Consider the following 24,872-nt stretch of genomic DNA (forward strand, 5'->3'; position numbering starts at 1 on the left):
TTGATGTATTTTCATCCATTTTTTCCTGCACCAGTATTCTTAAAAATATAAAAAGAGAACTTCTGTTAGTTTAAAAAGCACTTTTACATATTCATAGTAATAAATCAATGCAATACGATAGCTCTGCTATAGGTATAGCATGTTAACCAGCATAAACCCACAGCTAACAGGTGAGCTAAGCCATTTTTATTGTTTCCTCCAGTTCCTAGAACTCTTTTTTCTACTACCAATTTTTCAACACTACCACCATAAAAAAAAAAAAAATCAACCCTTTCAATTCTCTTCTTTCTTCTTTTTCTTCCCAAAGTCATCCCAGGCCCTCTTTTTTGCACCTGAGTCTCAGATAAGGGGAACAGAAAAGCGGATCACAGCAAACATTTCTCCCATTTCATCTTTTCACCAAGACGCTCCTCCTTGCGTCCCTGAGAATACACAGGGCACTGTCACTAGAGAAAAACTGGTGGCCCATGAGTTCACAATTCCACTAGAGATGACAGTCCCACCACTGCAGTTTCAGACAAGATCAGAATTTTGTATAGTAATTGTGTAATTGCCTAATTCTGGCAAAAAGACAAATATTATACATGCTTTTAACAACTGTACTATAATAAGGCACTCTCAGACCTTTGGCATGTATGCTGAAAGGATTTCTTATTCCTTTCTCCTGTGTTTGTTTTCAGGATAGGAAGAGGCACTGAGAGCTCATATGACATAACACTTGTCCCTCCAGACAGCTGAGTATTTTCCACAGATAGACAACGACATTTACTTGGAGAAGCTTCTTTAATATGCATTTAGACAGCAGATGTTTAAAACACAGTTCAGCCCTGTCAAACAAAGAGCCATTTCCAGTTGTTTCACTTGTATTCAGGATGTAATCAGGTCAGAGGAATACCCCTAGATAACATTAGAGTAAAAAAGACGTTCCGTATAGGCCAGTAACAAAGCCCACCCAATGTGGCTTGGATTTGAGGAGGAAGTATGCAGAGAAGAGGGACAAGGAGGTATAGATTTAATCAATTCTTTGATAAGTTTTCCATTTTTATGAAACCCCACACTTGATTATTTTTTCATTGCTCATAATCTATTATAGCACGCACACATATACACCACCTCCCAACTGTGGAGATTAAGTTCCCAAATATCTACAAAATGGGAGCAGTTGAATTTGAGAACCTTAAAAGCCTAAAGCACTAAGAGTGGGCAGACCAAGTTTAGTATTGAACTTTTAGAAGTCCTTTACAAATAAAAGTATAAAACAGCACAGTAAAAAAAGACTATCAATGACTTTTTGTACAATTTAAATTAGTAATAACAGATTTGTACTTAATAAAATAGAGAAGAGAAAGATAGTACTTATCAAGTCCTACTGGTCTTACATCTGTAATGTTTCTGACTGACCTCTTGCTTTCCATGGCTCCCCAAACCTTGGCCTACTCCTGACTGGAATCTTTTACTCACCCTACCTAAGAAACCAAGAGGAGGAACAGGACAAGTGATGGAAAGATTCATTTAATTTGGAATATAGTGAAATTCGTGTGCCCAAGAATTTCACAGAGGCAGTCAGAAATAGAGGACTAAAAATAAAGAAAGAGGGCTTCCCTGGTGGCGCAGTGGTTGGGAGTCTGCCTGCCGATGCAGGGGACACAGGTTCGTGCCCCGGTCTGGGAGGATCCCACGTGCCGCGGGGCGGCTCGGCCCGTGAGCCATGGCTGCTGGGTCTGCGCGTCCGGAGCCTGTGCTCCGCAACGGGAGAGGCCACACCAGTGAGAGGCCCGTGTACCGCAAAAAAAAAGAAAAAGAAAGAGATTGGGGTAGAGTTAGACGTTAGGGAGTCATCTATGGATGGAATAATGAAAAGGAAAGGAAGCACTAGGGCTGACGGTTGGAATAAGTCGAAGGTAGTGGAGAGAGAAAGAAAAGGAACAAACAGGGAAGAAATAATTTTTCCTGAGTCTTTTTCGACTCTTCTGAAGGTTCACAAAGGCCAAGAGAATGGAATTTTAAAGAAGAAATGGATGCTTATCATGAGTGAATGTGACACAGAGGTTGAGGGAAATAAGGACCAGGGTCATTGATTTGATGTCTGGGAGTTGGCCGACCACCTCTGGGTTTCTGGACCCACTACTCCACTAAGCTGCTTCTCTCCAGGTCCAGGGGGTCTAAAGAGTGAGTGAGAGAGGAGGGAAACAACAAGAATTTTCCTTTCCTTCACTGTCAAATTTGTTATTTCCCTTTCTTTTGTCTTCTCTTTCAAGATGAGAAGGTAATGGAATCAAATGAACATTCTACAGAATGAAAGAGGCTTAATTATGTCCAGTTAAGAGTTGAACTACTTATTCAATTACTCATATACATAAATAAATTGGCCATTACATTTCCTTCAGTCCCAGTTATATTTTAATTCTTTGCATACTTCAAAGACATTTTTATTAATGACTATGAACATAACTATCTGAATGATAATGAAAATTGAAGATTCTATGAGTCTAAATGCCAGAGTTGGGAGGCCAATTAGTGGTCATCTAGACTTACTGTCTACAGAAACCATATTTTCTTCTATGGTGTTTCCAGAAGTAGTAGCAAGGAAATCTCTATGTGGTCTGTTTTTAAATACTTCTAATAATTTTAAAACTCTCCCATTTATTGTTCTGTGTGTCTTTAAAGGGAGGAAAACTAAGAACAGAGGGTGGCTATTAAAGAGAGGCTCAATAATTCCTCTCCCATATGATAACAGTTTTCAAACGTTTGAAGGGCTGTCATATTTCTAAGTCTTCTTGAACGAATTCATTCAATAAACATTTTATTGAGGGCACTGTGCAAAGATGATAAAAGCTGCTCCACCCTTTAAAAATGGGAAGTTACAAAAGGAACCTAATTTTTTGTGTCCTCTCACATCCCTCACTTAGCCTACACATTTCCTAATGGCTCCATGCCTTTTTCTTCCGCCCCCCCGCCCGGAAGTATGTCTACAAGCTGGCCTGCATCAGGACAGGAGAAGAAATATTTGTCTTTTGCCATCTTCACATTGAATCCAGTATTCAGTGTCATGTAGTTTGTACATGGTGAGTTTGTCAAGTCAGATGTTTGTGGTGATTGCCAAAGATATCCCCTTGATTCTAATGGAAGGCATTACTATATACAACTGAAAACCTGGTCATGTGGAGAGCATCCAAGACTGTTCAGAAACAACTGCTTGGCCAGTTGTGTTGAGGAGAAACCCAATCTGGAGGGTTAAAAGAAGTAGCACATTCTCATGCTGTCAGCCTCTCTAGCAAATCTTTCCTCCCTCCTATGGGGGAAAAAAATGGAAGCTGTTACATGGATCATTGGGTCAATGCCTGAATCTAACTTCCTGATCACAGCGTAGAGAATTCACATAGTCAAAACATAAAGTCTTTCTTTTTTTAAACCTGGTATAGAATGTAAACTTTCCAAACTTATCTGATTTTTGGTAGATACAGTTGACAAACCATCAAGGGTATAAGCAAAAAGTTTGGCAAGAGTATTTTTGGCTTAGAACAAGACTCTTAAAACAAAAGAGTTCCCTTTTTTCCCCTCATAGAATATTTCATAGATGTGGAAATAATAAAGATTAAAGTTTCCACAGAAATAAATATCTCACAGCAGGATTCTCCATACTATTACCTCTCCAAATGTTTAGTACCTCATTTTGACACATCATTTGTGGTCTACTAAATTTAGACAAATCACCTTGGCTATGTAGTTGCAAATTACTAAAGAAAGCCAAGCTTATGGAAGGGAAGGTGTGTGTTGTTCTTTGGGTTTTCTTAATTTTCTCTATTAACAGGTAAAATATTGAATAAAGTTGTCAAAATAAGGAAAGTACTTAGAATCGTATTTAAAAGCTTGCTACTTCAAGTAATTTCATGCCTCTCATAAGATGATATTTATGGTGATTTCTTCTATATATAAAAAATATGTAGGTAGCCCTACCAGAAAATTAATGCTAGGATGACATAAGATTCATCTGGCATTCATGCTGTTACTACTAATGACATACAAATATAGCCATATGTTTGCAAGCTTTTCTGAAGCAAAGTCTGTACTGTATCGTCTCTATGACTCCACCTACAGCACCAAGCGTGTACATAATTACAAAAAAGGGATATACTTCTTGTGCTGGTCATTTGCCTGCTTGCTCTCAGATTCATTCCCATTCTTCCTTAGTTCTGCCTGTATCTCAGGATCAACATTTCCCAGAGTCCCTTCACAAGTGGTTTCTCAGTAGGTTTGGCAAATGGGAAGCCTTGCTGGATTACTTAGGGGTAGGAGAGAGAAGTAGTCAGGGTATTTTACCCTCTCCTTCTCTGCTTTGGTGGCATCTCTGGCATTGGCTATGTTCCCTCCATAACACCAGTTCTCATGGGATAATCATTCCTATATATTTCAGATCTCACAAGATAGCCACTGAGAGGTTCCAGCTCCCAGTAGATGGCTCAGCTTCTGAGCCCTGGTAGCACTCTGTCCTCCCTACATTCCATCCACCTGAGTGGTGGTAGCAGTTTCCTGCTTTTCCAAATTTTTTAGGGTTGTCTCAATACCTTCTTATTTGGCTTCCCAGTTCTTCCATTTCCTGTAACCAATCCCCTGCATGAAATTTCTTCTGTTTGCAATGCCCAAGGTGGTTTCTGTTTTTCTGAATGGCTCCTTACTGATACAGCTCTTGGTATCAGGAATGGTTGCAGGAAACTGATATTCAACACGGAACCCTGAGATTGGGTTGTTATCTGTTTGACCAGGAATACAGTGAAGACCTCTTTATAGGCAATAAATGAACACCAGTAAGTTGTGGCGTGCAGTAGTATCATGATTACTTAATAAGCTGTGGCTTCTTGAGACTAGTACAGGGTTAAGACAATGCTTTGGCCAAGTAACTGATGCACTTGACCATTATGATAATAATCATGATTAACAAGAATTATTAGATGGTATGGATGCTTCTGATTGCTCTGAAGAGTATACACAAAGAAAAAGATAAACCTAACACCTTAAACTTTAAACCTTAGGCTTCGTAGCCACATTCCATTGCTCTGGAGTCACAGGGCAGACATGGCTGATAATATAGATTGAAAAAATTGCAACATTACTTAAATGTATAGTCCTATTAGTTATTTTATGCTAAGATAAGGGTTCTGGATGCAAAGGAGCATTTCACTGAGACTTTGGATGGTAACATTTGCACAGAGATGAGGCTGCAAACTCTGAACTTTCCAACTTCCTGAATCTTCCTAGCTAGCAGAAATAGTTCTCCCCTTGTCAATTTGTCAACTTAACATCCCACCCAAGGCAAACAACCTTCACTTGCATTAAACCTTTGCATGACTTCACTTGTGGCATTTGCCGGAGAAGAGGTTGCTTATTCCCCACAGAACCCATTCTAACCATCTGTCATTGTCTCTAGCCTGATAACAAAAGTTCTATCCCAACATAGCCCAGATGGAAAAGCTGGTACAGGACCTGCTCCAGTGAAAGACAGCAAATACACCAAAGGAGTTGCAGAATTTTGTCAGTTTGTATTGAAAGAAGTCTTGAAAACATGTATAGGAATATGTCTTAATCCATTCAGGCTGTGATAACAAAATACCACAGACTGGCAGCTTATAAACTACAGAAATTTCTGACAGTTCTGGAGACTGGAAATCCAAGATCAAGGCACGAGGGACTTTCCCTGGTCATCCAGTGGTTGGGCCTCCGTGCTTCCTCTGCAGGGAACACGAGTTCGACCCCTGGTCAGGGAACTAACATCCTGCAAGCCACGTGGCGTGGCCTAAAAAGACAAACAAACAAAAACAAGATCAAGGCACCAGTGTGGTCACCTTCTGGTGAGGGCCCTCTTCCTAGTTCATAGATGGCACCTTCTTGCTGTGTTGTCACATGGTGAAGAGACAAAGGATCTCTCTGGAGCCTCTTTTATAACGCACCAATCCCATTCATGAGGCATCCAACCTCATGGCTTAAGCCCCTTCCAAAGGCGCCACCTCCCAATATCACGAACTTTGCGGGTTAAGATTCAAACGTATGAGTTCTAGGTGACACGATCATTCAGACCACAGCAGAATATATTCTGAGACTATTCAGAAGAATGAAATTCAGAAGACTGAATCAGTGTGAACGTATTGACATGGGTACACCTGCCTGGGATTCAGGATTAAATGTGTTGATTGAAGCACCAGGGGGTGGGACTAACCCTGTTAGGTTAGTAAAATAATGCCAAAAACATGTGAGGCAAAGATGGCAGAACATGTTTGGCACATTGAAGAACTATCAGACAGAAATATGAGCCACATATGTAATTCCTAGCTTTCTAGGATCCATATTTTAATCTAATATATTTTTTAAACTATCATTTCAAGTGCTCAACAACCACATGAGGCTAGTGGCTACCACAGTGGGTAGCACAGGCATAGGCAAAGGCATCTGGAGAATCCTAGAGATGAGACTCTGGAACGGGTTCAAAATGTACAAACTGCTTAGCCGCTCCCAACCATACCCTCACCTTGAAGGGCCCAGAAGACATTCTTTTGCCAAAATATTAAGAAACACACCTGTGACAGGAGCATATTCGTGTAAAGGACACTGGCGTCCTGTTACATAGCAGCATTAGGTTGTGGTTGTATTGACACTAAAAATGGTTAGACATGAAGGAGGGTTCTAGGAAGATGGCAGAGTAGAAAGCACCAGGAATCTGCCTCCCCACCTAGACAACAATTACACTGGCACAATCTATCTGAGAACTCTGGAGTCTACTGAAGACTTGAAACTTCCAGGGGAAGGCTTGGAAGGTAAATCGGGATTAATTTTGGTCAGTGTCAGCTCTTAGCATAGTAGCAGCTACCCCACCCCCAGCCTCGTGGCAGGCAGCTGTGCACCTGTTCCTGGAGCAGCCAGCACACAGCTTGCAGGAGGCAGGGTGAGCAAACAGAACCCAGTTCTCCAAATATTGGGGCTCTGTGCTCTGACTGCCAACTGCCGCCTCTGATCACAAAGGTGCAAACACAGGGAGATCAGCTGGGTGCTTTGTGACCACCTAGAGGGGTGGGATAGGGAGGGTGGGAGGGAGACGCAAGAGGGAGGAGACACGGGGATATATGTACAAAGCTGATTCACTTTGTTATACAGCAGAAACACAACACTGTAAAGCAATTACACTCCAATGAAGATGTTAAAAAACAAAACAAAACACAAAGGTGCAAACAAAGTAAGAGGCAGCCAGTGCTGTTGCACCGCCCCTCATTGTTGCAAGCCCCTCCCCCTCGGGCTGAAGTGACTTCCAGAAAATGTAAAGAGTTGGTGCCCTTCCCCCTGGAAACATCACAGCACAGCCTGTGCAGAGAAATACACCAGAAGAAAACCACTTTCCCAAAGAATTATAAGACCTGGGCTAACATTATGACCAGGAACTGGAGAAACATGTGGAAGTGGATTTTGAAAGCGCTGGGCCAGAGACACCTCAGTAAGAGTACATAAGAAACAACTTATTGACCCAGTGGCACTCTCTAACGATTCAAAATTTAAAGTCTTAGCAGGGAGTCCTGGAGGCAGTCCTAATATGCTTCTGGCATGACTCCTTAAAACTTGGTGTGGCAGGTCCTGTTCCTTGGGAAGCATACTCTGAGACGGAGATTAGTGTTCAGGAAACTTATTACTTTAGGAAGTGCTCTCAGAATCACACCCCATGAAAGGAATTAGAACTGGACCAAGGGAGAAGTTGGGTTACAGTGAAGTCTCAACAGAGGCACCATGGGGAAATCTGAACATCTGGTGGGTTGGCCCTTCAGAGTTGCTGAGGTGTGGACTGAGACCAGGCCCTCGTGCCCACACTGCCCAGGCACTGGATGTAGGTTGCCCCCAGGAAGGGGCCATGTGGGGCTCACCATGCTAGTGTTAAACTGCCATGAGAAAATACGGGTGCTACTACTACAAAGTGGGAGGCAGGAAGAAGCATGTCTGGAATCCACGGGATTCACTGGGCAGCTCTTGGTAATTTCATGCCCAGGTATGGGTTAGCAGACTGTTTACCAATGGCCCAACAAGCATAATACATCTTGTTGGGATGAAGGTCTGGGTCACCCAACGTTAGGGAAGCAACCTAGACTACTGATGTGGTGGTGCAAAGCTAGATGTGGAATGCATGATGGAAGAGGGAGGATGACATTAATCATATATTAATTGTAGCCTCAGCTCCACCAAATGTTCCTCGCTTTCTGCACCATCTCCCACGCCATTTCTCCACTATTATTGTACGGGATACCTGCAGTAACCTGCTTAGTGGATTTGATAGGTGTACAAACATGGATAGGAAAAGGAATTAACACCCATGGAGCAACCCTTGCCTCATGGGAGATGGGACTCCAAAACAAATCCTCTCCTCTCCTACCCCTCATGAAGACAATTTTGAGGTGCATTCCATTCAGCTCTTCAGAAGGTCAGTGGCAGGTTTATGCCCCAGTTGCCCAGAGGATTAGCTCAACAGTGCATCCTTGACTTGGCTTTCCCTCCTTCCCTATTTCATTCTTCCTAGTGCCCTACTCTGTTTTCTTGGGATCACTTCTTCAAAAAGACCCCCTGCCTGCAAGCCCTTGTCTTGGTGTCTGCTTTTTGAGAGAACCATTTCATGGGATTTAGTTTCTTATATTCATTTTACCAATGAGGATGTGTTTTGCCCAAGATCACATGGTGGAATGCAAGGTCACCTGGTGAATGTCTTGATTGCCCTGTATGTCTTCTTAGTAAGGCAGTATCCTGAAACCTGGTCCCTTCAAGATCCACTTCAGAGGTGAGTGATTCTACTTTTGGAGGACTTCCAAAATGCTGGCCAACATCAAGGCCTCTGTAAAGAGATGGTCCTCAGGGTCAGTGACAGGCTCACAATGGGTCCTTAGCAGAAAAGACAAATCAGTAGGCACTGAGCTTTCAGCCTAGAGATTTGATGTTCTTAGCAATCTGTTCCAAAATAATCTGTCAGTATCTTCCCTAAACACTTGTTAAACTGGCCAGTTCAGTTTTTTATTATGTTTCACTCAATAATAATATTGAATTATTCATTTAAAAATAATCTGGTCCCAATCACACCATGTGTTAATATCATTTTTCTACTGAATATCCTTAAACATAGTTTTCAGAATTCCTAATTATTTCACTGTGTGCCTTTCCCGCTCCTCTTCCAAGATTCTAAGATTTAAGATACCTTTAACAAAAACACTTCATTATTTTCTCCTTAATCATAAATAGAAGAGGATTTGGAAAGTGAATTCTTGGAGGATGGGGAACCTGTCCATCTTGTTCATAGCGGATACTTAAATGTCTGTTGAATGAATTTACTCTAAGTCTTGGCAGGTTCACCTGTTGAGATTGGTCGATACTGGTTAACTCGGAAGATCTGTCTGATAGTTGTCTATCAGTCAGGACCGGCTAGATTATGCTGTAATAACAAACGTTTATTGAATTAAGACACTGAGATTTGGTGGTTGTTTTTCACTCACACTACATGTCCTATGTAGTTCAGCAGGGGAGCTCTGTTCATCATTACTCAAGGATCTAGGATGAGAGGTTTGATCTCAACATATGTTTCTATGATCATCAAGGCAAGAAAAGGGAATATGACAAATTGCACACTGGCTCTTAGAGCCCCACTCAGAAGTGACACATGGCCCTCTGCTCAGATTTCTTCAGCCAAAGCAAGTCTCATAACTACGACTATCTTCCAAATCTATTCTAAACAAAGTGTTACTTAAGTAGTAATGTAGCTTTCACCAGGAAAAAAAAAAAATGTAGTATGAATTTGAAATTTTTGCCTGACCTTGACTCCTAACTTCACTTTAGAAGAGATATGCTGACCTTAAAGCAGACCCTTAAACTGCACACATAAAGAGTAAAAAACCAAGACAAAGGTATGCAGTTGCAAAATGGCCATTTATTGCCTACAGGGGAAGGAACGGGAGGGAGAGAAGGGGAAGTACACAGGTGCGAGGAAACAAGCATATATTTAGCCCTATACATCATGTGTGAGCAGTACCCAATCTCCAAAATGGAAAAAAGTATTTTGTCATCTGACATAGTAGTTAAGGTTCTTAAGCACCTCCCTCCTGAGCTGCCACAAGATTTAAAAGGCAGGACTGCTTTGTTTAGTCAATGTTCACATTAATGAAAAAATACTACCACCCAACTGTGTCCTTTTGCACGCATATTTTGTACAGTGTCTATTGTGAAAAACATCTCAGCTGAGCGGTTTGGTCAAGATACAGACCTCATCAACTGTTTAACCGTAATAAATAGAAAAATAAAGCAGCTGGTGATTTTGTCAGAGAGAATGTGTTCCGTAAGAGTAGAACCACTTTCTCCGGGGACGACAGAGTGTTAAATGATTAGAACACCACAGAACCAGTCTATCAAACATTAAACACTAGTAACCTACAATTACATGGCACTTCATTAAATCTTCTGATTAAAAAAAAAAAAAAGAAAGAAAATCTCAGATTTTAAACTGATTATTAGAACACAATAACAAATTGATTTAGGGCTTGGCTTTTTCTTAGGACAAAAGCAAAGTAAATACACAACCCAAAACAGTAGAATCTGTTTTGGAATAGCATCAATAGAAACTACCAAGTTTGCAAGGAAACTTACCAAAACTTCTTGCTCAGTTTTAAACTCATGTGCTTTGCTTTCCAACCATTAAATTAGTTACAAAAACACTTTAGAGGCCACAGAATGACTCAAATGTACGCAAAACAATGGAGATTAATTTAATGCCAAGAAATTAAAATAAATGAGCCCTTCCCTATTCAAATGGTAAACTGAGTGGAAGAGTCAGTCATCTCACGGACAATTAGTTGGCACTTGTTTTATGGTTGAAAGAAATCACAATAGAAAAAAATATATAAATTAATCCACGGTGAATTTGACCAACACCCTGGCCCTTTCAGAGAGAAAAGGTACATACACACTCTCCAAAAAACCCCAAACAAAACCCACCTCCCTCCATGCCGCCCCGCTCCACTCAGACGACAAAACCCAAAGGTGAAACATTCATCCCTCTCAAAATATACTAAGTACTCCAACGAATCCTACCCCTCAGCTTCTCCTAGATGAAAGAATTGCTTGCATGTGGACAACTGTACGAATGCCCATAGTGCACTTCTCAGTGCTGCTGGTGTTTAAGAAATTTGCCACTCACAACACTGAACAATTCCACACCCGGTGTGCAGCAACACAGCCATCCAAGCCACGCCCCCAAAACCTGGCAGAGCACCGCTCAAGAATTTCAAAGGTAAGGAAATATATTTTAAGCAAATTAAGCACAGAGAAAGGACAGTACAGTTTCTGAATAAATACACACCCAGACTACTGCATCACTTACTGCGTCAAGATTTAAACAAGTAGTGTGAAACTAAGCCTCTTCGGTGAGAAGCAAAGCCATTGTTTGACACATTAACGCTGAGCCAATTGTGTGAGTTAACTAATTAAACAAATGTGGTACATATAACCATTGATAACTTGAAAGGAAACAGTCATATATCAGTAATTAGAAATTAACACAAAACTGAAATGAGCAAGAAAGGACCCCTTCTGAGAGGGCTGCCGTGATGCTTATGCTTTCGAGTTAAAAGTGACAGACATACAAATAGGGAAATTATCTAAATTTGGGGAGACTGTTGTAACAAAAACAACAACTAGTAGGCGCCAAACTATGCCTTCTGAAAGTTTCTGGAAGCTGAATATACCCAATGCTACTGTGCCAAAAGACTCATATCACTTGGCATTTGCAAACACTCTTCATAATGTGATTTATTTCTGATGACACAATTCCTCGTGTCAGTACAATGCTACTAAATTTTATACCACTGCCATAGAAAATTAACATTTAATACGCAGAAATGTCCTTATTTCACATGAAAGTGAAAATTATTTTACTTAAAATTCCATTACTTCGATGTCATAATGTTTGTTGAATAAAACCTCAACATGCTTGTTTTCCTTTGGTTCCAAGAATAACCAAGTCTAACCAAACAAACTTATGCCAAAAGAAATTACTAACTAGGCTAATAAAGCTTGCTTTTCCTGGTATTTCCCTATTTCTTATAGAACTTGTGATTTAACAGAGAAACCTACACAAGGCATCTGGTTAAAAACAAGAAACATGCACGTTCTCCCTTACCACCTTCCTGAAAAGAACTACCTTTTTCTTTCAGTGGATCTTGTTCAGAACACCCTGCAGTATAGGTATAAGAACCTTCTTTTTTCTTTTAAGCTTTAAGGTGACACACAATGAAGATGTATCATGTTGTAAAACACAAGATGTTCTTGGCATCCTGTTCTTAAACAGATTACAACTTTGGTAAATAAACCAGGTTAAGATGAACTAATTTACTTAGGTTTGAATTCAAATTTAGTAATCATGATGCTGTTAAAAAATTACAATCACTCAAAGCAACCATAAGTATAAAAGTTCTCATCTGTCTACAAATTCAAAACTTTAAAGCTCCTAGCTTAGAAAAATATTCTAATTTCCCTAGTTAATTTGTGTACCAATAATTCACAGAGTTCTACAAACGGGAATGAAGAACCATATGCCTCTGGTTCCATCGAAGAACACATTTAACCTTTTTTTTTTTTTCTTGTGCTTTCTCTATTCTTTGCTATTTGATTTGAAATTATACATGGCACTAGTGATTTTTAGAAACTCTTGGAAATGCAAGTACAAACTTAATCTTTCACCCATTTAATGGTATATACTTAGGAGATACAATTTTAAAATGGAACACCATACGATTGCCCGTGTTCCAGTTTTAATGTGTCACATCCTCAATTCTAATACAACCCACCGTAGAATCAAGTGATATGAGCCTTCAGGATCTTTCAACTTTCTCCCTTGCTTCTCTGTGATTTAATAGGTAACTTTAAAACACCAAATAGGGACAAATAAGAAATGAAGCTTTATATTTCTGCAAACTACAACACTAACACACAGTGGCTTCTGTAATACATTCACACAGGATGCTTATTAGTAAAATTAAATATTTGCCTATGAATATCAGAAAAGTAATTTGAAAAGAAAGAGCTTGGAACAAGGCAAATGGGAGGGAGGAAAAGCTGGTCTCAGAACCCATTGTGCCATACCTGACTTTAACATGTGATATTCAAACGAACGTTCACACGCCTTACATCAAAGAAATGAAACAAAAATATTCAGCTACGTTGTACAAAAATTTTTTTCCATAAAAGATCATAAATCTTGAACAGATTTACTATATTTGAATTCTAAAAAGTTGCCTATAGAATGGTGCTGGGATTCTGTTCTCTGCTTGCTTTTAGGCAGTGCTGTTGCTTAAAAGTTGACACCAGGCACAATATTTTAAAACAAAGTCAACAAGCAAGGAGCAGTACGTGGATTTGAGCCTTTCCCAGATGTCAGTCCTGAGGATGCTGCAAGACTCCCCATCAAAATGTGTAAAGCTATGAGGCGGATACTGATGCCTGAGAGAGTGAGTGACGACATGCACTGTATGACTGCTGTAATGCCAAACAGTGCAGTTTTCCCCTCCTCAAACAGCACGGTTTCAATAAATTTAAAGAACACTCCAGTTCTTAGAAAAATATCAGAAATCATATTTAACAGTTAAAAAAAAACATTATCACAATCTAAAAATGCCCAAATTTTCTCTTATCTTCCGATAAAATATGCAGCAGCCCCATGGCATAAAGCTAATTAACTTATTCTGAGAACCAGAAAGTATATGAGCATAAATATTTTACTTTCACTGAATATACACCATATGTCATTCACCTCTTCCTTTTGGCTTTTCATGCCAAAGGTCCAAATGGCATGTGTTTTTAACAAGACAACACTGAGGAGAGCAGCATTTCTGATCATCTGAATTGGCAGCTCAAAACAGATACCACTCCTTTTACAAAGGGAACAAAGGGTGAAGGGTGTGTGAAATTTGGGCAGTGGGCTAAAGGGAAACCGTGCACATGAAATTTGGGTTACCATGCCCCAAGTGTGTTTGCCACCCAAAACAGAACACAATTACCTACTTTAACAGAGCTACTACCAACATTTACTAAAACCACATTAAAAATACACAGGATAATGAATGGTTTGAAAGAGTGCATTTGGAAGCAGAGAGAACCCAATTACACACCTTCCTGCAACAGAGTGCCTCAATCATACACAAAATAAACTTAAGCTGTTTACAATGTTTCCCAATTTTTTTTATTTTTCCCTCTACATTTAACTATTAAAAAAGTTTTTTTATTAATAAATGGGCTCCTCTGTGGTTCATATACAATCATAAGTGAACTTTAAATTCCATTTTATACAAACATCTCAAAAAATATTGGGAGTGAAGTATGGTAAGAAATATTGCTCACATTGCTAATTAACATGCGTAGATGAAAGGAGGAAAATGTTTTGTTAGTGCATATACCTCCAGAGCAGAAAACCCACCCAAAACAAAAGATTTAAAATAAAACATACAGTAGCTGATTACAAAAAAAGGTAATGTCCACAAAATTAAGTTTTTCATGCTATTCTACTTTCCAGTACTATGTAATCAATTTGCATGGCTAGATGTTGAATGCTTGAGGTATATAAGAAGGGATACCTGCACATTGAGGAAAATCTGTCATCTTAAGGGTTGTTTCTTTGTTTATTTTGTTTATTCTGATATCTTGACATTTTTAAAAGAATATTTTATTTACATCAAACTTCACTCAACTACAATGACATTCCAATTATAATAGATGACAAACAACGCCTCTATCACTAGGCACTTTTAAAAGGGAGTTTAGGCTTTACAGAACCCTTCTGATGCAATCCCATATATGACATTACATCAACCCACCTCCCTCATCGCACTAAAATTACCCTTCAGGGGAAATATCATATTATGTAGCCTGATTAATTTACTATGGAAGAAATTAGTATAAAATGACCACAGGAAATGCATCATTTAAGACTAATAAAACAGCCTAAGATGTCAGGTTTGAAAGAGGAGACAAATTGTATATATTTAAAACTAATTAAATAATTTAAATTTGACCTGTACTTTATATATTAGTGAAACACAAATATAGGCTATTTTCTTTTAAAATTTCATTCACATAATGGAAAGTTTCTTGTTTATTAAAAATATCACATTTTGAGACTAGAAACAGTAAAGTGCATGAAAAGTTTAAAATATAAATTTCAGAAAACTCTTATAGCAGCAAAAAAGCAGAATAAAGAAAAACTTAAAAACACAGACACAACCTTTTCCTGTTACTGTGCCATAATTAACATCAAGTAGCCAACCAATTTTTCCCCCATTAAATGGTATTTCAACCACTGCCTCTTGAGTCACAGATTTTCAACTGGCCCCTCCTGGGCGAAAAAAGGATTCTAACATATCTAAAGAGCATCAACAGTTGGGAATAAACCAGTAGCTTCTTAATTCAACCCTGACAGACAACGGAAACAAAGATTAAAAGCATATAATGGCCATTTGGCAACTAGAGTCAGGAAAAATGATCCAAGGTTTTCAACTACTCCCTGTTCTCTCTCCCAAATCCTTTCCACTGTCACCTCAAAAAGCCAAAACCAACAGCCACTTGACCTACTCTGGGAAACACATGGAATATTTGTAGCTTTCTTCTTCTAAAACTTTGATCAGGGCCTTTTCATTCAGTAGTTATTTTTTAAACATTTGACCATAACAGCAAAAATGATACAGATCATATAATATCTGTTTTTTCCAGCACAACCAGGCAGAAAAGGGTGGATGGAAACAATAAAAAATACTGGACACTAATTTTGTGGGCATCCTAAATAGACCAAATTCTATTTTCAAGATGTGTGGCAGTAGAAATTACCCATTGTTTTCCTATAAAGAAACTGAACAGACAGGCTTAGAATTAACACTTCTAGTAAGGTTATAACTAATAGGGGAACAAAATACAGAATGACTCCTCAAAAAACAAAACAAACAAATAAAAAAAAACCAACCAGCACTTCCCCAACAAATTGTTGTGTGCTGTTAAATGCTTGATTTTGAAACCATATTGTGCAATCACCTTTCATTTCTCAGTTTTTCTCATTATGGCTAGTTTATGTACAGATCTAGCAAATTTAAGTGCTTTGTTAATGTGCAAATGACTGGGGAGCCAAAAATCAGTTTGTTATCATGGAAAACAGAAATTCAAGGCAGTTTCCTGCAAGGCATGCCATCATTCAGTTTAAAATCTTTTATTTATAGTTTTTAAAAACTGCCTTTCACAAAAATGAAAAATGGTTGGCTCACTTGAAACCATTCAAAAGAAAGTATTTGTTCTGGAAAAACAAATACCCTGTTGTTGGGCCTTGAACTGGTGATTTATCAATTATGAATGCTGACTCCTAATATAATATGAAGAAGGTCCAACTTAAAAACATGTTAAATTAAAAATTTGGAAAGAGAGTGATAATACTTTGGTTCCAGCCCTAGTGCCAAATGATACCAATATGCACAAAATTGTACAAAATCTTATAGCAAACACATAATGAAAGGAACCTGAAGAAGCAGCTTAAGGATGGCCATACTTCACTCCTACATACTTTGATTTACAACTGTACAGGTCCATAGTAACAGATCCCCGTCTTTGCGGGGCAGTACTCCACTACCTCCGATTAGGCAAGTGAACACCATTGACAAGAGGCAGGAGTGGAGGGTGGAGTTCAAGTTGTGTTAACAGTGAGAAGTGGTCTGAAGGGATGTGAGGGTGTGGACACCCAGTGATGTTGTTCTCAACCAGCCATTGAGGATCTAAAGGCCCCAGGACACCAAGCACGTTCATATGAGTCTTGGAATAGAAAATGTAGTCAATCACGCCCTGAAAAGAGATTGGGAGTTGGGAAAAAAAGAAAAATATATGCTTAGATAAAAGAAAAACTTAAGATATATAAAAGAACAATTCATAATTTGTAAAAGCCAAATACCTGAGTAACCTGTATTTCTGGTACACCTGCTGTCTTCACAATGGGTCAAATAGAGCTCAAATCTTGAATGGGTATTACATGAAATAAAGGTGGCTGGACAGGGAAACACAGTACCCTAGTGGAATCATAAAGCCTTGCACATGTGCATAAGTGGTAAGCAAATTGAGAAGCTAAGCACACCAAATCATGTCTAGGCATCTTTAGAACTGGCTTGCTTGGGTCAGTGAAATCTAATTTATCAGTATAAACAATATGGAAACTGCACTGACTCTGTTACAATAAACAGAAAATCAGAATATTTATACAAACATATACAAAGTTAATGAAAAGTTATGACAAGAATAATTTTTGTAATGATAACTGGTATGATATTCAGTTATTTGTACATCAATCAAACACATCTGAATGAAGCCACTGTAAAGCATGTTTTCAGATTTGCTAATCCTAGTTCAGCTTTCCCAAATTTTATACATATATACAAAATACTGCACACATTTAATCATTCTAATCTGTTCTTAAGTTTAGAATATTCACTTTCACAAATCCTGGTGTACTATAAATTCTGGATTCCTTGCTGCACAACAGTACCTCAGCAAAAAACATTCAGTAAAGACCTATCTATGTATTCAGTTGTATCTCTCAGAGCTAGATGATTCGGTTTATCTGATCAGTAAGTTTCAAAACTAGTGTGCTTTTTTTGCCCCAGGCTATGTATGCAAGAGTGTGAAGTCAGATTTCTTCCTTCCCACATCAAGAGAGACTGAGCCCAAGTATGAAGAAAGAGTTCCACACCTGGAAATACCTATTCATAAATACTATACACAGTGAGTTCTAGCTAATATTTTTAAATGGTATCACAGTGAAATGGGCTACTTTATTAAAAGAAAAAAACAAGAATTCAATGAAAAAAATTATACTGTGAAATTTCGGAAACAATTACCTTAGTTTGCTGATTTTGACATGACCAAGACCAAAACAACAAAACAGTCCTTTTGAGGGAGAGGGCCTTATTCAACATTAGATACTTTAACCTTACTTTACCACAGATTAAGGAACCTACGTGAATCCAGGGGAGTACTTTCTGCCATTAATGCTCCAAATCCAAATAGTCAAGAAATATTAATACAATGTATTTTTATCCCTTCATTTTGGCTAATGCCTAGTTTTGCAGTGACATTTTAGGAAAAGGGTTGACAAGAGTTTCAGTGGTTTTACTTTCTTTTATGAGACCACCCTTTACTTCAGCAAACACATTTAAAACATTTGTGTTTTAAACAAAACACAAACAAAACATTTTCAATTAGTTATGTTGAATAAAACCTCTTATAACTTATCACTTTATTATAAAGTAGCATTATGCACATTAGCTACTAGAGTTAGAGAATCCTTTGCAAACATAGGCCCCAATAACGATGTTAAACATTCCAGAAAGTAAGAACTGGAGATATCACTTGTAACTGTTTTCTTGGTTTGAAACACCCAGAGTAAAAGCTCTAATCAAAAACCTTAGCAAGTTCATGTCTGAACTCGCCCAAGTATTTATACATATATACACCTTGTACACTGTATCATATTCACAAAGAAGGTTATAGACTAACGATTCTTAACCTTTTCTGATTCAAACTGTTTCTTTTTTTAACAGATCATGAAAAGGTGGGAAAAGTCTTTATATTAGTAAAGTCTATAGGTAAGTCTATAGAAGTGTATATGAGAAAAAAGTAAAAACAATGAAAATAGTTTGAGGTAACATTATGCTAAGTTTTGTTTTGTAAAAGAATGTGAGAAAATTATACACTATAAATTTCACAATGTGTAACAGAAAGATTTACTACTTGACATAATAGGAAAACTGTCCTTCCTTTTTTCATTAAATGGTTCAGACACACCCTTAGATTGGCGCGGGACAGGAGGGGGGGGCAGGTGATGGTGAAAGCAGCGGCAAGTTTGAATTAGGCTGTTTATTCAACTTATCTGATGTTACGAACTGAATGTTTGTGTTCCCCCCAAATTTCTATGTTGAAATCCTAACCCCTAACCTGATGGTATAAGAGGGTGGGGCTTTTGGCAGGTGATTAGGTCATAAAGATGGAACCCTCATGAATGGGATTAGTGCTCTATAAAAAGAGACCCCAGAGAGCTCTCACTCCGCCATGTGAGGATGCAACGAGAAAACAGCTGTCTGCAACCCAGAAGAGGACCCTCATTAGAACGTGACCATGCTGGCACCTGATCTTACGCTTCAAGCCTCCAGAACTGTGAGAAATAAATTTCTGTTGTTTTATAAGCCACACAGTTTATGGTATTCTGTTATGGCAACCTAAACTCACTAAGAAACCTTGTCTACAAGTAATTCTCCTAACTGCTTACCCTTCAAGTCATTCCAAATCAGTTCTAGATTAAATGACTCTGAGTTCTAAATACCACGTTTCTACATTTCTAATTTATTTGAGAACCAAGTAAGTAAAAAATGCTAAGCCAAGTAAACAAAGTTTAACAGTACTCCATTGATGCAATGGCAGAATACTATACTTCGATCTGTATTTAATGCTAATCACAAGACATTTTTACATTTGATGTTACCTATCCTTTTTTACCAGCTGCCTTCAATATTGGCACAGCACTAATTACATAAAATGCTTTGTAAGAAATTGAAAAGTTTATTGTCTGCTACTTGGACCAAGAGCTTAATTCTCTCTAGTCAGGTATGCCCTTAGTTTGTTCTCTGGTCATCCTTCTTTTCCATCCTATTCCACCCTCCCATCCATCTACCCAGCCAGCCAGCGTTATTTATCCTCCCCATTCATGGCTCTCTCGCGCGGATTTATAGTTCTGCCATTTCTCATCCTATCCTACATATGCTAACATCAAACACTCTCTGAACCATGCACTTTTGGTTCTTTAACTGTACTTCTTTAGACAACATAAATGCTTCAATAAGATTCTTTTATTCACTTATTAATACATGTAAGTTCTTTTGAAGAAACATCAACAAAAGACTTGAAAACAACTCAGATGATCGAGGAAGATGGCTTAGATTAATATTCTAAACATTATTTCCCTAATTTTTACTTTGTGGATAAGGTAAAAGTAACCTTTATAAAAGCCTAGTTAAGGTAGAAATGATTTGGTCTTTTTACCTATACACAAACCAAAAGAACAATAAGAGTTGTAGAATTACTGAACACTTATTTTAAGGAACTTTATTTTAGGTTTTCTGGGTTGTGCTGTGCTGGCAGAGCTGTATTATATACCACTGTATAGGATTTAACCTACAGTAATCTGTGTATCATTAAGTCCCGAGGTTTTCCTTTAAGCTTACACAAGAAGCCATGGTATGATAGAGTCAGCTAGTACTTGCTTTCTTAGCACTTCATCCCGACTCTGTGTTCAATGGTATGACGTTGGGAGCTTGAAATCTACTACAATGGGAGTACACGTACCACAGAAATCAGCAAACACTACAAATTTGGGCTTCTTTTTTTTCTCAGAAAGCTGATTATTAAATATGTACCAGCACATTACTGCATATGAGTGATCTGAACAAAATCAATTATCTCTGAATAGTATTTTCTACTCTAACAGCAAAAATACTAAAATTAGATTCAACTTCTAAACAATTCTTTTCCACTTCTTGATTACAAAAACTGACCAATAACATAAGCACACAAATTTCCTTTCTTCTTCCTACTATCTGTTTCTTGGAAAGGGGCTAACAAGCACTGAAAATGGAAAAAGGTTATCGGAGATGTGTAAGAGCCCAATTCGTAAATTTCCTTTGGTATTTTATTAAATTCCCCATCTAGGATTCTTACTCCTAACCACTTTCTAACATCTACATTTTTTCAGCATAGTATAAGACTTTAGGATAGATGCCTGAAACGCCAGAAAGTCAAACAAAGGTACAATAGAAGAGCTACAGGCAGAGTGATTAGAAAACTGGCAAAGGGAAAGGGACTGACTACAGAAAATCACTGCCAATCAATGTTTCAAAAGAACAACTGGCCCTCTAATTTTTTTTTTTCTTATTTTGCGAAAAAAAAAAATCTTTCTTGTCCTTTTACTAAGCTGGAATGGTCTACTGTCTGGGCATTGATTAGTATGACAACATGGATATAAAATAGACCCTAAGCACAACTTTCTCTAGCCCATCTCACCAAGAAACCTGGAAAATTTAAAGATAAATAAGATATCAATGGAAAGTACTACGAAAATTTTGAGGGAATACTCTACAAATTCATTCAAGATGAATGTAGCTATATCAGGCTGCTTATTATTTGGATCCTTACTGAAAGTCAGGGATGGTATGGACAAGTGAAGATTAACTATATTAATAAATATAAAGTGCTTTTGAACAGTGCCTGGCACACACATAGTAAAGTATTTCGGAATTTTTTGCTATTATCACGGTTATTTGAAATTTGAACAAATAAGGGTTCAAAGAGGATTCTCAAGTCAACAATAACCACCACAAAACCTAAGAAACCTCCTTACATTACGTGCACACTTAGCCAAGACATTTTGAGAATGTAAAAAATCCTGAAGATTACACTGTTAAGCATAAATAACACATATCTTTCTTGTCATATGTTTGCATTTGACATAATTTCTATGCCAACCCAGAGGCTGTCACTTACTTTGAAATCAAAGGTGTAATTGGTGTAAGGCATCAAGTTATTTTCATAGGCGCTCTTCAGTTGGAAGCCATGTGTGATTCTCCCTTCTGAGCTTCCATTCTTTCCATTGCAGCTGAAGTTCATAAGACACTCATTGTACCTTAGTTCCTTGAAGTCTTTATGGTTGTCAGCTACTCCTCCATTGCTTAAATATTCCACGACACCTAGTAGAATAAAGAAGGAAGAAACACTACCATTTAGCACTTAGACCTTACAGAAGACTTCATTGGCCAAAATCTGTTGCCAGGTGCATGCACCAAGTTCAGAGTGGTTTTATTATACTGAATATTTACTTTTACATATGAAACTGCCTTTTTGTTGTTGATGCTAAAAAAAAATCAAGTATCAGCAACTTCATATGGTTCCATCACACTGAGGTGTATTTGCCTACTCCAGAGCAAAATGTCCTGATCACCCAGAAACATCTTCAGTTTTCTTAATGGTTCTTCAAGCTGAAGATGATTCCCAGGGTCTAGGATGGCATTCACCAGGAGGGTCTTGACCCTAAATATTCTTAGAATGTTATTGCAAAGCACTATCTCTTTAGCATTTCAACATTCTATGCAGTCCATCAACAACTTCTGGAATATGTAAAATATAGCATACATAATAAAAAATTTTAAATCATTGACAATAAAAATAGATTTTGCATCTTCAACACTGCAATGTCTAGCTTCAGCTAGGCCACATCATTCTTTGTTTTGAGCTGCAGTGACACTAAACAGTACATTATACGCTGGAGGTATACCACTTGGTCAAAAATATTAGATGTGTCTAAAAAGCTGAAGAGAGCAGAGGCATTCAGAAAAAGCTCACCACTTCCACTGAATAAGTAAACATGAAAAAAGTACCACAACCCTTCTTATGACGATGATGATTACTAAAGTTTGTCAGTCATCTCTTTCTATTTGTGATCAGGAATGACAGCAACATATATAATGAATAAATGATGAGCACAACATCAGTATTGTGAATAGCTGAAAAGGAGCCATCATTTATCTAGCAGTTACTACATGTCAGGCACTGTTGTAAGAGCCTTACACACTTAAACCTTACAAACAACTCTATGACGTGGATAAAATGATTACCCCTTTATTTAAAAATGAGGAACTTAGCCATAGATTGCATAGCTCCTAAGTGGCAGAACCAGGATCCAGCCCTGACAGTCTGGCTTGAGTCAACTCGGCATGCTGTGATGCCAAATGATAGCTCATTGGCTTATAACCAAATCAAATGAGATGGGGGAAACCTGTGCTTGAGAGCAATTTACTCAAGAAAAGAAAAGGATTAAAAAAGGAGGACATGGTTAAGGTGTCAATGAGCCTAGGGGCTGAATACAAACACTTGTGAAAGGACGATTTCGACATTTATTTGCTAAGGAGAAAAAGCAAAGGTGTTTTCTAGATTTGAGACTTTTATTAATATTACAGTTGTAGGCATTTGGGTTATGTTATATTTATTCTTGAGTGGTTATTTTAAACAATTTAAAGTAGCTTATTGAAAATATACAAAATTTAGAATATGCCTCAGTAGTAGCAAAACTGTGATACTATAATGTTTTATATTTGAATTTTAATATCTAAGTGCAGAACTGATTTTTTACAAAGATCTAAAATAATTTAAGCTAGGACATAAAGTAGTTAAGTGGAGCTCAAGAAGTAATGTGAAATCCTAAGATAATTTTGATTACTCTTCTGCACCTAATATCAGAATTCAAGCATCATTTAATGAATTCACTTAAAGGTTGCCAACATTATTAAACTAGATAGCTACCTGTGCTGAATATTTTCTGGTTGCTTCTTCAGGTCACCCTTCTCCACTGTATTCTGTGCGGCAGGAGGCTGACCTTTACTTGCATCAACTGCAAACCCCTCCCCGCTCTAGCTTCTAGTTGGATTTGGTCAATGGACAGCAGTGGCGAGAGATCAGAGGACAGTAGCAGAGTGAGGCAGGGATATATATTCCCCTGGCTTGTCAGTTTGCAAGGGATTGATCGCAACCCAATTCAAATCCATGACTCCTATTACACGGCCCTCTCCTCGTAACTATTTTTTTTCCGAGTTCTGATAACAGCTCCCACCACTTTTCCCCCTTAGGTGTACAGGTGGTGAAGGGTCCCTATCTCCCCTAGTGGCAGGGTACTGCATCACTCATTGTTTTGTGTCCCTAACCCTGCACACATCTTTGGAAATAGCTTAACTAAATAAACTCTCCTCAATTACTCCATGTCCCATTCCTGGGATTCTTACTGATACACTCTCTAATTTAGAAGAGAAAGTCTCTACTCAAAAGTTAAGAGCTAACTGACCTTTCAACTAGAAGTAAAAACAAAACTGAAAGCGAAGAGGAAATGACGTTATAAATACCTGAATCTGGCAATGAATTAAGATCTGCACATAGCACCAGCGGGATGGAATTAGGATCTGCAGTTGGGCTGCCAGGCCTACTTGAGGCTTTCTCCAGAATGTTTTTAACCTCTGAGACAAACATCATGGTCTGAATGAGTTTCACATCAGAATACTCTGGGTCCCAATGCATGTGGGCATTTGCCACTATAAGCAGCTGTTTGTCTGCAGCATGAATAGGCTTCATACCTAAATTTAAGCATTAGGGAAACAAAGGTTAAGATTATACTTTATGTATCAAAAAAGCAGTATCTTAAGGTTTTCTCCCCCAAACCCATAACCACTTCTTTATTCTTTTCCATTCATTTATATTTTCCCCTTTATCTCATAAAGTAGTTCTTAGAAGCTAAAGTGCTGAGATTCTGGTAATCCCAACATGGGGGTCGACAAACTGCAGCCCACAGGCCAAGTCTGGCCAACCACCTGTTTTTGTACAACCTGCATGAGCTAAGGCTGGTTTTACATTTTTAAAGAGTCTACCAAACATTTTTTAGAAGATTGTGATAGAGGCCATATGTGGCCCTCAGAGCCTAAACTATTAACAACCTGGCCCTTTACAGAAAAAGTCTGCCAACTCCTGCTCTCTACCCAAGTTAGGAACTATACTGTGATGTAACCAACGATTAGTTAGAGTACCTTGATTTGCTGAGCTTAGTGTGAACAAGCAGCTTAAATATCTCTGTCATTTAAACACCACAATAACCTAGTGAGAGGTAGGTTTTCAGTTACTTGAATCACCTAAACCTTAATTTAAGTTCTTCCTACTGCCCAGTACGTATTCACCTTGCATTTCCTGAGCACACCAGTGACAGGGTC

General features: G+C 38.3%; 1 protein-coding gene across 11 annotated transcripts in view; it reads right to left on the reverse strand.

The window, feature by feature from the left end:
• Positions 1–764: 764 nt before the first annotated feature.
• The window catches only part of CNOT6L (CCR4-NOT transcription complex subunit 6 like), a 128,503-nt gene continuing 104,395 nt past the window's right edge, over positions 765–24,872 (reverse strand). For 9 of the 11 annotated variants that reach the window (XM_089912093.1, XM_089912091.1, XM_089912090.1 and 6 more), the window contains 3 exons: positions 24,018–24,245; positions 21,613–21,815; positions 9,918–16,872 (listed from right to left, as the gene is read on the reverse strand). In XM_089912093.1, the coding sequence (XP_089768219.1) occupies positions 16,660–16,872; positions 21,613–21,815; positions 24,018–24,245 (644 nt within the window). In that variant the 3' untranslated portion in view covers positions 9,918–16,659. The other 2 variants (XM_089912097.1, XM_089912096.1) reach the window with 2 other exon arrangements.

This window comes from Delphinapterus leucas, chromosome 5 (genome assembly GCF_059928025.1).
Source record: "Delphinapterus leucas isolate spDelLeu-1000000601 "Yukka" chromosome 5, BTC_Dleu_Yukka2, whole genome shotgun sequence".
In the NCBI taxonomy this organism is placed as follows: Eukaryota; Metazoa; Chordata; class Mammalia; order Artiodactyla; family Monodontidae; genus Delphinapterus; species Delphinapterus leucas.